Consider the following 17,335-nt stretch of genomic DNA (forward strand, 5'->3'; position numbering starts at 1 on the left):
TTTCAGTCCCTTAGTCTGTAAATAGTACATAGAGCTCAATACTGATCAAGCAGAAAAGACAGCTGCATTTACAAAAGAATTCTTACTGAAATAAAAAAACCAACAACAGAATAACGCCTTTGTCCTGTGAAAATATGTCCACAAATACATTAAAAAGCATAATTCAGCAAGTCATACATATAGCATAAGAACATAAGATTAACAACTAAGAACTCTCCTGTCCATATTTGTTTTCTTACTTTTTATTCAGGAACAACATTAAGTCAGCCACACCGGAATTTCACCGTAATCTGTTTCTTTTGCTGCTGCAAATTTGCTTCTGCTAATATCCAGTAAAATAAAAAGAGAGAAAATGGAAAAATTGTAAACAATAATTGTCTTGTTTGAAAAACTGTAAACAAGCAAATTTGAATCTAATAACCTGTAAGGAAATACACTTTTAACGAAGGAATGCATAAAGACTGCTGAGACCCCTCATTAAAGCAATTACCAATGAAGACGCAGTCCCAGCCTCTGTCAGTGAGACAGCACTGGTGGGCATCGCTGTCTCCAGTTCAATACTACATAGGGTTGGCTGGCCGTAGAGTTAAAAGTACTGTATAAAACCTTACTCCCTGAACTGACTTCCTGACAGTCACTGATTTAAACTCATTTCGTACAGAACACGAGGACCACGCATCAAATGGTCTTCAGCCTTGCTTCACAGGAGGATGTGAATGGGAAGCAACTCCTCATGTTGTGCAATGGCAGAATGCTGATTATCGGGAAGTGAAACTGTCCCTGAAAACATTTAACATGCTTATTTCCTATCGCAGTGTATCACTTAGGACGCCACCTTCCCACAGCGTCGAGGGCAAAACAAACCCGGGCACGCGCCGGCGGCGCCGCGCAGTGGCGTCACGCGGCGCCTGTGGAGTGACGTCACGCAGCAATGGCGGCGCCCCGAGCACACGCGGCGGGCGGCGGTCACGGCGGCGGCACCGCCCGCAGGGCTCGCTCCGTCCCTCGCCGCCCGGGGCCTCCTGAGCTCGGTAAGCGCAGGGGCCCGGAGCGCCCGCGTGCGCCGGCGGAGGCCGGACCGGGCCCTGCCGCCGCTCGGGCGGGCAGTACCCGGGGTGGGCAGCGGCGGGAGCGCTTCGGGCCTGCGGGGATTTATCCGGCGGTTCTCTCTTTATCCCCGGAGGTGTGCCAGGCAGTGTGCCTGGCCTGCTGTTGTGTTTGGTTAAATATGGTTAAGTAAAATAACCTGTAGCTATGTTATAGGTATATGTAGTATATAACTATAATATATATAATAACATGCATATATATGTATAGCTGTATAACCACAGGCTAGTGTATATATATATATATATATATATATGATCATAGAATCAACGGGTTTGGAAAAGAGCTCTGAGATCATCAAGTCCAACCCTTGATCCAACCCCACTGTGGTTACCAGACCATGGCACTCAGTGCCACATCCAACCTCGTCTTAAAAACCTCCAGGGACAGTGAATCCACCACTTCCCTGGGCAGCCCATTCCAATGCCTGATCACCCTCTCTGTAAAGAATTTCTTCCTAATATCTAACCCAAATCTCCCCTGGCAGAGCTTAAGCTCATGCCGTCTTGTTGTATTGCTGATTGCCTGGGAGAAGAGACCAATGTCCACCTGGCTACAACCTCCTTTCAGGTAGTTGTAGAGAGTGATGAAGTCACCCCTGAGCCTTCTCTTCTCCAGACTAAACAACCCCAGCTCCCTCAGCCTCTCCTCATAGGACTTGTGCTCAAGTCCCTTCACCAGCCTTGTTGCTCTTCTCTGGACCTGCTCCAGCACCTCAATATCCTTCCTGAACTGAGGGGCCCAGAACTGGACACAATACTCCAGGATAATATAGGCTATACAGGTTAATATGTATATGTATAATAGTTATAAATATTAACCTATATGGATATATATAAGCTAATATATATAATAGTTACATATATTAGCCTGTGTATATATACCTAAACAGGCTATTGTATATATGTTATAGTGATATATATTAGCCTGTAGTTATATTGACATTATTAATATATAAGTTACTAATGTCTAAGTTATATTGTTAGTATTTTAAAGAAGAAAGTAAAATGCCATGGATGCCATGGATTTCCTGTTTGTTTGAACATCATCAAGTTAGTGTTTGTTCCTTTTTTTTTTTTTTCCTATCTGTCTGTTTCAGGTAAAAAAATGAGGGCCAGAAAAGGAGGGAGATTTAAATCTTTCTTTAAACAGAAGCAAAAAGGCATTGAAGTAATAGGAAAATGGAAAACTGTGGAAATTGACCCCAATCTGTTTGCTGAGGAGGAGTTTCGAGATATAGTATGCTTGGAGGAACTTACAGAGTACAAGCTGGTAAGTTCTTCCAAAGTGGGGAAAGTGAAAGAGAAGAAGAGAAAAGCTGAGAGTGCATCAGAAGAAGAAGGCAATGAGGAGGTGGAAGAACCTGTCATGCCTCCCAAAAAGAAAAAGAAAAACAAAGATTCGAGAAGCCAAACAGATAAAGGCAATATACCTAATGCAGCAGAAGTTGATGTGCTGGTTGATAAAGAGGAAAAGTGTAGTGAGATAATCAAAGAAGCAAATTGTGAAGACCATGGACATGTGACTGAGAGCACATCAAGCAGTAAAGACATTCCAAAGAAAAAGAAAAAGAAGGCAGCTAAAAACAAGGCTTCTCAAGCACAGGAAGTTCTTCCACCAATGACTTCTTCTAAAAAAGGCAAAAACTGGACAACAGACGTTTTATCTGCCTCAGCTGATCAAAAAGCTGATGTGTCTGCATGGAAAGACCTGTTTGTACCTGAACCAGTGTTGCAGGCCTTGAGCTACCTGGGGTTTAGTGCTCCAACTCCTATTCAAGCCTTAGCCTTACCTTCTGCCATCCGGGATAATATGGATGTTCTTGGTGCTGCAGAAACAGGTACAAATCTATTAAACTGCTTGTGTGTGCTGCAAGCATCCCATCTCTTCTTTAAAGCAGCCCATGGTTACAAGGTTTTTATATTTAGAAGCAGCAACATTTATCTGTAAGAAAAGAGCTGTCTTCTGCAAATCCAACATATTAGTAAAGTTTTAAACATATTAGTAAAGTTTTAAAACTTCGTAACTTACTAACATGGGGATGTTCCGTCTTTTCAAAGTACAGCCTGCACAGCTTTGAAATCTCAATAGTTTTTATGCCTTTGACACAAGTCTTTTTTCTGTCAAATTTTTCTTTCAAATTGCTTTGGGAGCAGTAGGGTGATGCTCTGCAAAAGGCAGAATTAATGAAACAAGTAGGGTCATTTTTCCAGCAGCCAAACTTGTGCCCCTGGAAAGGCAAAGTGGAGAACTGGGTTCCTCTGGAGGTGATTCAGTGCCAGCGTGGAGCAGTAAATAAACACTGGGTACAATGTTAAGCATGAATATGGCCCAGGCCATGTTTGTTATAGCTCCTTTTTTACTTATTGCTGTGAAGTCTGAGCATTATATTCCTTCAAACATTTTCTTCTGCTTATGCCTTTAAAGTTTTGTCTTCTTTAACACTGCAACATTTTTCCCCCTAAAAACATAAAGACAGGAAGCACGATTGGAAGCTGCCTTGGTTTAAAGGCTTCCTTTGCACTCTTTTCATCTGTTCCAGTTGCCTTATCTCACTGCTTGTCTGTAAAGTCATTTACTGCTCTCGAGCAAGAAGGTATACTAACTAATAAGATATGCAGTCATTTGCATTTTTATTTTAATTAGAAGCTAGGTTGGTGCTATTAGCTTTAATAAGATTAGAAATCCCTGCAGGGAGTGTTTTTGAAAATGGAACTGAAAATTTAAGTGGTGTTCATGTGCTGGAAAAAAGTGCCATTTTGCAGTGCTGGTAAGCAAATCCCTCTCTAGCTACAGAACGGAAAGCGTGGTTGGTGGCAGGCTGTGTTGTTGCTTTATAATTTTGCATAACCCTGAGGTAGGAGGACTGTGTTTTTGCTCATTTATTCTTTCATTAGAGAAATCCAGGTTCTCTCCAGAGAGCCCTGTGGATCACTGGTGTTCCTGTAGCAACTTGAGAGGTATGGACAACTCTCTGTAAGGAGGTGCTGCAGCTGGGAGAGGTTGAAACTCTCCAGTCGTTTCTTCTACATCCTACAGCATCACTTACCATTGAGCCTGAGGGAGGAATTTGATAAGTTAAAGAACTAATAATCTTCCTTTTCATACGAGGAGACTTTGCAGCAGCATTGATCAGGATAATGACACTGGGCTTAGCTGTTTATTAACTAATATTAAGATTCTCTCCTAAATAGGAAAAATTCTGTGTTGCTGAATTTGGCAAACCTTTATGGCTTGTGACATAAATGTGATGTGGACATGAATTAAGATTTCCAGAGGACTGCTTCCCAGCAGTGGCCTATTACAGGAATGGTGTAATAGTGTCTTGTACTCTGGATGCTGCATTCATGATCAATGAACTGATACATCTGAGAACCTTAACTGGAATGGATGTGCTAGCAGGCTCTCCCTAATGTCTTCAATACTGACAGATCGTTCAGAAGGGAATATGTGGCAGGGATGTAACTGGCAGTTTGGTACCAAGAACCCCTGAAATTAAAGTTGGGAGCATTTTTGACAACCCCCTTCTCTCCAAAGTGGATTATCTGTTTTAAATCAGATTTATGTGTTCTGATTATAAAAATGGTGCTAGATCGGGAAATTAGACAGTGGAGTATTTCAAAGTACAGTTTCTTAGAGAGTTGTAAATACAGGACTATAAATTGAAGATAGAAGTGAATCCTTCAAGTACATTCCAGCTCGTCCTTGGCCTCATTTGCTATTCCTTTATTTGGAGAATGTTGATCAGAACTTTCAATTAGGACATGGTATTCTCCTTAAGGGCATACAGTTCTTTAAAAATATCTTGATTGCAACTGCAGCTTTTAAAAACACTTTCAGAAAAAATAAGTCTACCTGCCCTGCTAGAGATTGGTAAAATACCTGTTCCCCAGGAAATATGATATTGTTGATCTGGAGGAGATGTATAAAGGGAACAGGAGAAAAGATGTTATTTCTGCAAGTTTCTGGTGTTCTAAAAATTGTGAATTTGAGTCTGTTACAGTGATATGTTTTAAGAACAGTGTGCAATTGGCTGTTGCTTTTCTCATCTTTTCAAATAAATGACTTGTCGGTCTGTGCTATTATTCTTGTTTGTTTTTTTTAGGAAGCGGCAAAACGCTTGCATTTGCAATTCCAATGATTCACTCTGTGCTGCAGTGGCAAAAATCAAATAGCTCAACAACTAGAAATGACAGTGTTTCTAAAGAGTCCCATCAGCATCATGATGAAACAAGATGGGAAAATGAGGATGAAGCAGAAAAAGTAACCCATCAGCAGGTTGAAGATAGCAGAGATGAAGATGATGCATCTTTCACAACAGGCTGTGTGAAGGTTCTGGAAAATGTTGAATTTGATTTGGGTGACAAGACACAAACTGTTGGCTCCCATAAAAGGAGACCCCTTTTAGGACTGGTCCTCACTCCTACAAGAGAATTAGCTGTACAAGTAAAGCACCACATCGATGCAGTGGCAAAGTTTACAGGTAAGTAGATCCTGCAGGCCATGTGCCGGATTATGGATCTTGGCATTGGTGTTGAGCTAACATGCCACACTTTCTTCCATAAAATCATAAAGTTGCTGTGGCTTTTGAAGTATTAGGGTTTGTGGTCCCTGATGTGTGAGAAACGCATGAAGATTCTTCAGTGAGATGCACATAGAAGTAAACAGTTAATGTGAGATATTTTGCTTTAAAATGTGTCTTCCTTCAAATAGCTATTGACTTGTGCTCTCACAACACAGAATGAGTACTAGATACCTCACCACAGCTAACTTTGTCCTAGTTATGGATAATGTATGCTACATATAAAAAATAATTTCATTATATATAAAATTTTTAATATATATAATAATTTCAACTTTTGACAGGTATATCAATCTTTGTATATAGTGTAGATACTTATGTGTGTGTGTATGTATGTGTGTGTGTATATATGATTTTGATCTATCAAAAAAAGTAAAGTAAGGCCATAAATTTTTAGGGTAGATGACACTGCTGGATTGTCTGACTTGCCTCCTGTAGCAGTCAAGCCACAGAGTATTACTGAGTAACGTGCCTGATGAAAGTAATTCCATCCTGTTCCTTTCTCTTCCAAACCTGAAGTCAGTACATCTATTAAGTGAATGAGTGAGGACATGAAACTGTTAAGGAGGGAGAGAATTGTGAAAGGACTCACCACTTCTCCAACACCAGTAATTGTTTATTTATTGAAGAAGATACGTAATGCATTGCACTACTTCTAAGCACATCTTCTACAGACACATCTAAGCACACAGGATGTGTCTCTACATCCTGCTGTGTTCATCAGTCTGCAGCTGATTACAAGGCTTATTTTAACTGCTAGCCTGAAACAATTGGTTTGTGTCATACAGTTCTGACAGGAGCAGAGCTATTTATGTGTAAAAATCTGTTGCCCAAGTGATACATAGTTGCAGCAGCAGGAGGGAAAATGCTTTAATGTAGGCTTGCTTTATTGCCTCAAACACACTTTGAAAAAAAATCCCTGCCTGAAAGCATGGTGTTCCACAAGTAGTAGGGAAGAGAGATCAGTGGTAGCTTGGATACTTGGAAGGGTCTTGGGCAGTAGCATTGAGTTTGTTATGGGCCAATGTATTCTTTGAAGAAGGAGGATGAAATAAGCCATGTGTAGTCTCCTTCCAAAACTAAACTCCTTTCACTACCTCAGCAAAGTTCTTAAAGCTAACTCAAGGTCTGTACTACTATGCAAGAATCATTAATTGGGCAGGAGCATTCTTGGTAGGATTATTCCATAGCAAATCAGCAGTTATTTAGCAAGACAAGCATTTCTCAGTCTTATTCTATGAAGTGTCCTCCTGGTTATTCATACCAGGAATATGCTTGTTCATGCAAATGTAATTGACAAAACATGAGACTCTGAAGTATGGGTACACAAAACTAACTAATGTGTTTCTTCATGCTATTAAAAGACAGGTGCACTAAGAGAAAGACTACTTTATTTTTGACATCTCACTATAATGAGGATTTTTTTTTTTGTAAAATTGAGCATGTTGCTGTATGTTCAATGTTACATAAAACCCCCAAAGTTTCCTGACCAAAATGCTAATTGAAAGTTGCAGGATAAACTGTTTAAAACCATTGAGTGGATCTACATAAAAACACTGACTGATAAATTAGTTAAATAAAACCTATTATATGTTCTAGGCATTAAGACTGCAATTCTAGTTGGAGGCATGGCCGCACAGAAGCAAGAACGTGTACTGAATCGAAAGCCAGAAATTGTAATTGCAACCCCAGGCCGTCTGTGGGAGTTAGTTAAAGAGAGACACCCACATCTTTCAAATCTTCGTCAGCTCAGGTAAATGTACTTTTTAGAATAACTGCTGGATACTGAACTAGTTATCCTTGCACCCTGATTATGTTTACTAACTGATTAAATAATTTAGACTATATAAGATCACTTATTTTTTTGTCTCATAGTGTTGTATTGAAATGCACAGTGGTTATTTTGATGGAGGGAAATGTCAATTAAAGATAGTATTAAAAAGCTGTTTTTTCAATAAGAGGTGCAGAAGGCTACTGTAGCTGCCCCAGCGTACCTGGTGTTCCTTTGGTGTTTATATGCAGAACATCCCTTACGTGTTTAGCAGGAAAAGTTCTTTTTAAGCATATCAGGTTTGTATTTATCTGCACAAGTGTATTTTTACTGTGTTTTCCACTTGACAGGTGCCTTGTGATTGATGAAGCAGACCGAATGGTTGAGAAAGGTCACTTCTTAGAGCTGTCTCAGTTGCTGGAAGTCTTAAATGATTCACAGTATAACCCTCATCGACAGACTTTTGTTTTTTCTGCCACGTTGACTTTAGTCCATCAGACTCCTACAAGAGTTTTACAAAAAAAGAATGCTAAAAAGATGGACAAGAAGACCAAACTAGAATTGTTAATGGAAAAAATAGGAATAAAGAGCAAACCCAAAGTGATAGACTTAACAAGGAAGGAGGCTACTGTTGAGACTCTGACAGAAACCAAAATCCACTGTAATACAGATGAGAAGGACTATTATCTCTATTACTTTCTTCTCCAGTACCCAGGAAGAACCATGGTCTTTGCGAACAGCATAGACTGTGTAAAACGCCTCAGTTCTCTCCTCACAATCTTAAATTGTGATCCGCTTCCTTTGCACGCCAACATGCACCAAAAGCAAAGGCTGAAAAACCTGGAGAGGTTTGCTGAGCGAGAGAGGTAGGTTGATTTTCAACTTCCTAGTAGAGAAAAAAAATCATGTAAAAGGTAGTGGAAAAGGGAAATAGCTCTGTTAGAGTAGGAGCAAGCTGAGGAGGTTAGCTGGGGATTTGAGTACCCTTGACTTTATGAGCCCGAGTTATTAACAGTGAAGGATGGGGTTTCACAGGATAGTTGAGGTGATGAACTGGAGCAAGTTCAATGGAAAGCCACCAAGATGTTCAAGAAGCACTGGCTCTGCAAGAGGGGAGGCTGAAGGCACAGAGTTTATATCACCTGGGAAAAGTACTTTATGGGGGCCGAATGGCAGCTTAAGGTTGTTAAGAAGATGGAGCCAGGCTCTTCAGAGTGGTGCATGGTAGGAGGATGAAGTGTAGATAAGTTGAAATGAGAGGTTCAGGCTACATGTGGAAAAGGGCTTTTTCTCTGTGCAGACACTTGAGCACTGGAACAGGCTGCTTGTTCTTGGAGTTTTTTGAGGCTCAGTTGGATAAAACCCTGAGCAACCTGATCCAGCCTTACAGCTTGTCCTGCTTTGAGGAGGAGGTTGGACTAGAGATCTCCTGAGGTCTTCTGGAGCCTGAATTATCCTGTGGTCTGGCAGCTCACTGCTGCTGATGGAGCTGTCACTTGCCCTGTTTTCAGACATAGGCTTTTATGACCATCCTGCACACCTCTCTGCCTGTGTCCTGGCTCTGCAGCTCATTCGAGCCTCTGTAAGTCATTGAATCTCACTAAGCCATTAGAAAACTAACCATTTTTTGCTTGTTACAGTTTTGCTGGTTTAGTTAGATGAATTAGCTTCCAGGGGGTCAAGGTATCCTGGAGCAATGTAAGCGAAGGGGCAGTTGTACCTTTCAGCAGCAGTGGGCAGCCAGGGTTTACCCAGGCAGACCTGTCCTGCCATTTTAAGAAACATTGTTTCCTCCTGGCTTTGGGTGGTCTCGGTACTTCCGTAATCCAGAAGCCTCGCATTTTAGTTGTGCTGTAAACTGCTGCATGCTGTCTGGGAATTTGTACCTTGTTAATAGATTCAGGCAGGGAGGACAGGGTGAATTGCTGTGATGGATCTGCAGTATCCCTTGGCAAATGAAGTATTGATAGCGTTGGCATAGGTCTGACGGGTCATTTTCAGAGACTGCAGATTTTCAAGGCGAGAAAGAAATCTATGAGACCATCTCTCACAATGTTCTGCAGGTTGCAAGCCACAGAATTTTCTCTTGTTTTTTTTTCCTTTGAACCTTGTAGCAATAGAATATGCAGTCAGATGCCATAAAATCTTAATAAATCTCCATTACCTAGAAGTAAGTGGTTTCAGTTGCTGGGAGATGTTTTTAAAACAAATTGTTCCGAATCCTAAGGACAATTTTGTCTCTGTACTAGACTATTTATATAAAAGAACCACATCTTTGAGTAGTTCATCATATCTACGGATTAGGAGAAATACTAATTGTCAGAACAGAATCTACTCCTTATATTTCTAGCTTTTAATTTACTGAGAGAGCTTATTTGAGTGCAAGTTGGTAGAAGATATTTTAGCCCCCAAAGCTGTTATTTAAATATATAATGTTAATAATGTAATTTTTCTCAACTAGTAAAACTTTTAATAACATGTCTGTACTACCAAAGGATCGGCTGTGTTGTTAATGGTGTAGTCATAACCACTAAAGATATTTTTAAACCCAACCTGGGCAGTGAAATGAAAAGTGCATCAGAGGGGAACATACTCCCCTTCTTTAGATAGCAAGTTGTTCTAGTGTTCTTGTGAACTGAGAGAGAAGAAAAGCATAGGAAAACAGGATCCAGCAAGGTAGTGAATTTCTGTATTGGAAACAGAGTAGACTTGCTGAGGGTAACATTTACACTTTTTGTTTTATTTTAAGAATTCTCTTTTTGAGACTGCCTCTGATGTAATATTGGGTATCGTTTCTGTAAGGGCAAGCAGAATGTGTAGTTCCAGCAGATGATATAGTATAAATCTGTTTCTTAAACTGCTGTGGTAGGATTCTATATTGCTGTATTTTATGTTCCTCGACAGATGATTTACTTTTCAATTTTAAGTTCATTAAATTTTGTCACTTTCTCAGCTGTGTCCTCCTGACAACAGATGTTGCAGCTCGTGGTCTTGATATTCCCAATGTGCAGCATGTCATCCACTACCAGGTTAAGTATTTTTAATGGTTTTACTGTTTCAGTTTCGAAATAAGCTTTTCCTGATCCAAATCCTGAATGCTATAAAGCTGTAATTCTTGATCCCATGTATAGTCCCAAGTATAGATATTTAATCATTTAACTGTCTTAGTGCTTTGTAGTTACAGATCCTATTGCTTCAGTGACTGACTGCAGTGGGTAGCACTTCATCTATATGCGATTATATATTAGAAATGACATAACAGATATTATCCTCCTTGCTTTTTGCTTCGCTTCGATATCCAAAGGTATCAAATGACTCAGCCATATAACTCATCTCTGAGGACACATAAAATGTTTTCCTGCTTTTCAAGGGAAATGACAGAGGGTCAGAAGTTAGGAGAGACTCACAAAAGATTATGCGAGAAAGAATGCTGGATCAGGGAACAAAAAGTGTGTCAAGACATCATCTTTTACATTACTTTCTCTGTTACCTGCAGTTTACCATGTGTGCATAAAACACAATGTTCTTTGGCAACCTCTTGTCCAAAGCACGATAGGCTACTGCTATTTTTCCCTATCAGCTTCATGGCTTCTCTCAACACTTTCAGGTCCCTCGTACTTCTGAGCTGTACGTGCACAGAAGCGGTCGAACAGCCCGAGCTGCCAACGAAGGCCTCAGCCTATTGCTGATTGGCCCTGACGACTTGATCAATTTTCGGAAAATTTATAAAACATTGGGGAAGACTGAGGAGCTGCCGTTTTTCCCAGTTGATACCAAGTGCATGACTTCTATCAAGGTAAAGAAACAACAGTCTTTTTTGCAGCCTGAGTAGTTGCTTGCTTGCTTGCTTGTATTACTTACATTACTGATATGATATTGCTTATCGTGGTTCTTTCCAGGTTTCAGGTGAAATTTACTTTTTAGGGCTTGGATTTGAAAACGAAATTAATCACACTTTATATTTTTTTAAGCAAGGTTTATGATTTCTCCCTAATAACTGGCCCAAGAAAAGCCTTCAAACATAAACATCACCCATGTTTTTCTTGTATGGTGTTATGTAGAGCTTCTCCTGACTAGATTTCCAGAAACAGTATAGGGAAGCAAGCATGTTTTTTGGCTGGGGAGCTGGGATGGCTTTGCTAAGTACATTGTTTAAAGCCTCTTGTGTTAGGAACAGACTGGAGAATAGTAGCAGGTCCAGGGGTGTTCAGCAGTCTTCATCTGCCTCTTCCCAGCTGAAGTAGTGAGTTGTCTGCTTTTCTCAAAGTTCCTATACTATGAGGCCACAGCTGCCACTGAACCCTGCCAAACTGGGTGTGTTCTCTTTTCTGGATTATTGGCCATTTTAAGGAGAATTCAGTCATTCACTAACTCACAAGATAGACAATGGTTAGAGTTTACAAAACAATGTGTTTTAGAAAGCATCTAGTCACTGCAGATTTTCTACTTCTTGAATAAGAGACCATTTCATGTCTCAGCATTCTCTCAACAGTTTGAGTGATATCAGCCATGCACAAATGGACTGTACTTAAATACTGGCTTTGAAAGGAATTCAGGGTTGGAATGTCTGAATGTTACACAGTCATTGAGAACAAGGGAGAACGCAAGCAGTCAGATAATGCAACAGCTATATCTTCCTTATAGTATTCTGATTCAGGCTTATCCAGTTGGCTTGGACAGAGCTCAGAGTTTACCCCAGTGGCAACAGCAGCATCCTCACCTTGGGAATAACGTCAGCAAGTTTCAAAGCCCAGGCTTGCTGCAGATAGGGTATTTAGCATGAATCTTTCAGGAGATGCAGCTTTCTGAAAGAGAAAGAAAATCAATAAATGCTTCCATAGACTCATTTTTATCCTCTTGGTAGTAATGAAGAGAATTTGATTTCCTCCTCCCCATCTCCTCTACTGCCCCCTTACACCCACTAAATGTTTCTGGCTACTGAAAAAATCTGTTGTTTTTTAAAAGTGTTTCTTCAGAGGTTCCTTCTGTGTTTCTTGATGAGTATTCTTGGCTCTTATCATGGTCTGTCAATTAATGAGCAAATAAATATTGTTTACACACTTTAATTTTCCTGCTGCCATCTCACGATCTTCTCTCCTGTCTGTAATAGTGCTCCTCTTCCCAGAAGAGATGTCTTTGTAATTGTAGTTGCAGGAGTTCAGCCTCAAGGGCTCTGTAAACAGTCAGGTCTCATTTACACCTAGACCTGGGCCTAATCACAAAGTCACTGTAGTTGAGACTAATAGTGCTGCTGGTTCTGTATGTCTGTCCCTTTGGCACACTCCTTCCCTGTTTCTGTATGCCTTCATCCAAGTCCAGAAAAAGTCTGAAGGGTTTCACACTTGGTAGGAATAGAATTGTTGAACCAGGATAGAGGATAGACCTAAAGAGGACTTAAATTTTTCAAAGATGGAAAAACTATTTTAAATTTCTTGTAATGATCTTAGAATTGACTGATTTAGTAGTTCATGGCACGTTTAATTTCTTCTCTCTCTGGGTCTTAATTATTGTGCCAGTTCTGGCTGGTGCTGTTACCATGTAGCACCAAACTATTCAGTTTCCTGCACAGGGTTTGTTTCATACAGCTGCAGGCGCATTCCAAACAACAGAACTTGCTGCTGGTTGATTATTATTTACTGTTAGTGTAGATTTTATTTCCACGGTGAATTAATTATTTTTTTGGCCCAGCTGGAAGGCTACAGGTCAGGTTAGATTTGCTGGACTTATTTGTTCCACCTGTGTGCAGCCGGGAAGGACAGGACATTCTGTCCTGTGCCTAAACAAGAACCAGGTGCATTCCTTAAGACTTGAGCTGTTCCATCCCTGTGGCCTGCAGGAGTAAGTGAAGGTAGTGGCTGCTCCTTACTGCTGAGTCTAGTAACTCTGAGATCTGTACTATGTAAATATGTAAGTTGGAAATGATTGGTATTTGAATCATGATTTGTTCCTGATGTCTCTCAAGTGTTTGTAATGATTTGTTTATAGAATGTTGAGTTAACATTCAAGTATGTTTAGTAGTTGAGATGTTTTAGAAGCCAGATTCTGTCATGGATCTGAAGAAGTAAAACACTAGCAAATTATGACGTCTTTGTTATGTGGGGCATCTCCTGGAACATGGGTAGGGAACAAAAGTGTCTCTGTACCCCAGTTGCATTGCACTGCATACCCTCAAACACTGATTCTGCTAAAGTACCTCACATTTAAACCTGATCATAATGTCTGAGTGTATTTTTGTTGCAGGAGCGGATGAATTTGGCAAGGCAGATTGAGAAGGCAGAATTTTTCAACAGTCGGGCAAAGCAACATAACTCCTGGCTCCAGCAAGCTGCAGAGGCTCTTGAGATGGATCTTGATGATGACATGTTGATGGGCAAGTAGAAGTGTTTGTCCATGGGTGTGTTCAGTTGTTCCCACAGTGCTGGTGACTGGAAGAAGCCTCACCATGGCAGACAAATTTCAACTTGTGCAGAGCAGAATGGGAAGGAAAGGAGTGTCATTAGTACAGGGTGTTACTGGTGTTTTCAGGATGATTGTGCAGCAGATAGTACTGGAGCTGAGGGAGTGAGGTGTGACAGTTCTGGCAAGTCACAGACAAGTCTACATAACATAGGACAAGAACTCTTTAGCTTCTGGCAAGCATTTCAGAGTAATCTAAACAGCCCAGTATGTCCTGATTGAGTCTTGTCCTCCCTGTGTCAAAGCTGTTACCTCACTTCTGCTTGTCTCTCCCTGTAGTCAGGCATCAGGACAGGAGCCTGACAGCTCTGTGTGGGAACAGCTAGGAAGTGCTAGGGAACACCAAATATTATGTGAGCCTCATGTACGTTGACTTGTGTGGGCAGAATGGCAAATACATACATTCAAGTTGCTGAGGCTTTTGGTGGAGTGTTATAAGTAAATAATATTTTATATTTTATAAATTAAACGTTTTGCAGGCTGTGCCTGAGTGTGAAGGGCTGTGCGATTGCGATGCCTATTAGTTCAATGCCATGAAGTTTTGCAATGCTTAGATGTACAGTAAGATGCCACATTGTGTTCATATTTTAGAAGCTGAAGGTATGATTTCCTACCAGTTCTGAAGGCAGGCTGAATAGAGGTGCTGCAGAGGTCGCTTCAGATGAATCTGTCTCTAACCTGTTAGCTGCTAAATATGCAGATGCCTTAATTTTGAAATATGTTTAGATTTCTTTCTTTCTTTCTTTCTTTTATTCGTGGCTGGACTAGCTGGTTCTCAACCACTAGCAAACGCTCATCATCTCTGTCTAAATTGTTCAGGGGTACTTTCAGATAATTAGCACTCTGCTGTCTTGTTTTGACATAATCTGAGTATGCTGTGCTTTGTAATGAGTTTCAAAACAGCACATCCAGTCCAAGTAAGTTGTGGCTCTCAAGTGACACATTTTGTAATTGCCATCCAGAAACTTTGCCAGCTTCATGTTGTACTCAGTCTCTGATTCTTCTGTAGCTTTTTGGAGACCAATTAAAATCTCAGTCATTCCTCCCATAAATGAAGTGCCTCTTACACAGTTACAAAGGCTTTAGTAATGCCCTTTCAAGTTTACCTTACAGCAACTTTGATTTCAATTTTCTCTCCAGTTCAGACCTCTGACCCAATTAACTGTCTTAAATCTTTTCTATGCCCTTCTTTATCCTGTGTTATTAAATCTGAGCACCTCATTTTTTGTTTATGTATAAAGAGGAAAGGACTTCCTGGTTTACAGGTGCTGAAATGAGGCATACATAAAGTAACAAAATACACAGAAGAAGCTCTTGCCTGAGCTAGAGGCCCTGGGTGAATGAATACCTTATCTTCTGGGAACCCCCTTCCTTTTGTTCCTCAGTCTGCTCAGGGTTGAGAGCCAACTGAATGTTTTAGCAGAATGATACCTGGGCTGTGGTTACTCAGTATTTGGGATTGTTCTTGATCTCATCATCCTGTGGACAGCCTGGGTGATCTGAAAGTGACGCAGATGACTGGAAGACTGTATGGGAGTTGAGTGACCTTGTTAGAGAGAGAAAGCTGCCATTAGCATCTGCCCTTGTCCCTACAAAGGTCTCCAGTGCAAGTTGTTCTCTTGTTGTAACATGCTGTATCTTTGATTTCTGCCCTAAGGAAGAAAAGCTAATGAGCAAGAAGAAAGCCAGAAGCAAAAGATGCTGAAGGGGATGAAAAAACAACTGAAACATCTGTTGTCCCAGCCACTCTTTAAAGTCCTTATGAAAACCAAGTACCCAACACAGTCTGGAAAACTACTCCTGCCTCAGACATCAGTGGGCATTTCAGCTCTGAGTACCGTGTCCAAAAAGCAAGCCAAGAAGAAGAAATCAATAAAATTAGATAACTGAGCAAGATCACTCAGTATGACAGAAGCAAGGACTATCCTGATCAAGGCTGTCAGTACTTATGGAGGCTAGAAAACAAATAGTATAAGGATGTTACCTGTGTATTGGTTATGCAGGCAAAACCAAAATATTGATTTAAAGGGCTCAGTTAACACCAGGTTACTTACTGTTGAATCTTGTCTTGGATCTTGTTTTTCTATGTTCTTATTTTTTCTTAACTCTCTATATTAATAGAAGTTAATTATTTTTCACATAGTTCTGATAATTACTCCATTTTGTGAGATGGGTAAAAGTTAGTGGGTAGAATTCACTGTGGGCATAGTCTAATGATAAAACTTGATTTGAATTTTAATGTCTTTAAAGGACAGGGGAAGGTCATCTGTATGTAGTGCGAGTACAGTCAGAGGTGGTGGTGATGGGAGGTTTGGCTTTTCCTGCAGTCAGCTCAGTGAGAAAGGCAGCAAATAGAGGTCTACAAGTCTACAATTCTGGTTATGGAAATGTCTCCCAGTTTTCTTTCTCCTCTGACAATATTTCTCTGTTCTGTTCTCCACTGGGTTTAATTCTCTTAGTTCTGTGTTAATATACATTGGAATGCGCAAAAAAAGTGAAGGTGGCAACAGGCCAGGACAGACTTTGGGAGATGTGTAGATTTTTAAGGAATAAGCGTTGCTACTCAGTGTTTTCTTAATTAATGTTTGGAGTTAAACCTGTATTTGAAAACATGTTAGAACCACAATCTTTGCTTTAATGGAAAAGATGATGTTGTGAAATGTCACTTTTGAAGATTGCTTCCTGATAATTATGCTTTTAAATCATTTTAACCTGACCCAGGCAAATATTTTTTAAAACTATTTTTAAAAATGTCAGAAGAATATATTGCGAATTTTTGTTAAATTATATCGGCTATAAAACCCTAAGTCTGTATCTGTTTTCAGTCACTTGAGATTTCTAAATCCCTCATAGCTGATGCTGTCTGCACTTAGCAGGGAAGGAAAGGGGAAAAGCATCGAAAAGGTAAGACAGTGGAATTTGTATTGGTGGGAGGACAGGTAACCTTCACCCGCCAGCTCTGGATAAGACTGAGTTTTTGTGTCTTATACAGTATGGAACCAATGTTACTGTCATGATAGGAAGCACCAATTTACTCAACTACTTGGAGAAATTTGTCTGTGGAGTTGAATGCCCCCTTCAACCACTTGCTGGTTACATGAGAATAACAAAGTCTTCACTCTTTCATCCATGTAAATAACTGTAGGCCCTCCCATCCCCATCTTTGGAGGGCTTTTCTTTCTCCCATGCATTACTGAAGAAGAGCTGTGACAATTTAATCATAAGCATACAGAGCTTATCAATTATGTGTGAGACTTGCTATTTGTTTCATGCTCTTGGGAGCAAAGAAGAAAGTTTTGAGGGAGAAGAGATGGTAAGGTTCTGCTTCCTCACTCATGTGAAGAGCCACATCTTTGGCATTAATGCGACATCTAAAAAATAAAAACAATTTAAAGACAGTTCCTTGTAAGGAAAGTTGA

General features: G+C 40.3%; 1 protein-coding gene across 1 annotated transcript; it reads left to right on the forward strand.

Annotated features, from left to right (window-relative positions):
- Positions 1-912: 912 nt before the first annotated feature.
- On the forward strand, positions 913-16,723 carry DDX24 (DEAD-box helicase 24). The gene is made up of 9 exons (XM_050336341.1): positions 913-1,031; positions 2,207-2,947; positions 5,213-5,590; positions 7,289-7,442; positions 7,811-8,326; positions 10,414-10,489; positions 11,068-11,256; positions 13,701-13,834; positions 15,578-16,723. The coding sequence occupies exons 1-9, from the start codon at positions 932-934 to the stop codon at positions 15,804-15,806; spliced, it is 2,517 nt and encodes an 838-aa protein (XP_050192298.1). The 5' UTR covers positions 913-931; the 3' UTR covers positions 15,807-16,723.
- Positions 16,724-17,335: the final 612 nt, after the last annotated feature.

Source organism: Myiozetetes cayanensis, unplaced genomic scaffold (assembly GCF_022539395.1).
Source record: "Myiozetetes cayanensis isolate MyiCay16 unplaced genomic scaffold, myiCay2020 scf6-25, whole genome shotgun sequence".
NCBI classification, from domain to species: Eukaryota; Metazoa; Chordata; class Aves; order Passeriformes; family Tyrannidae; genus Myiozetetes; species Myiozetetes cayanensis.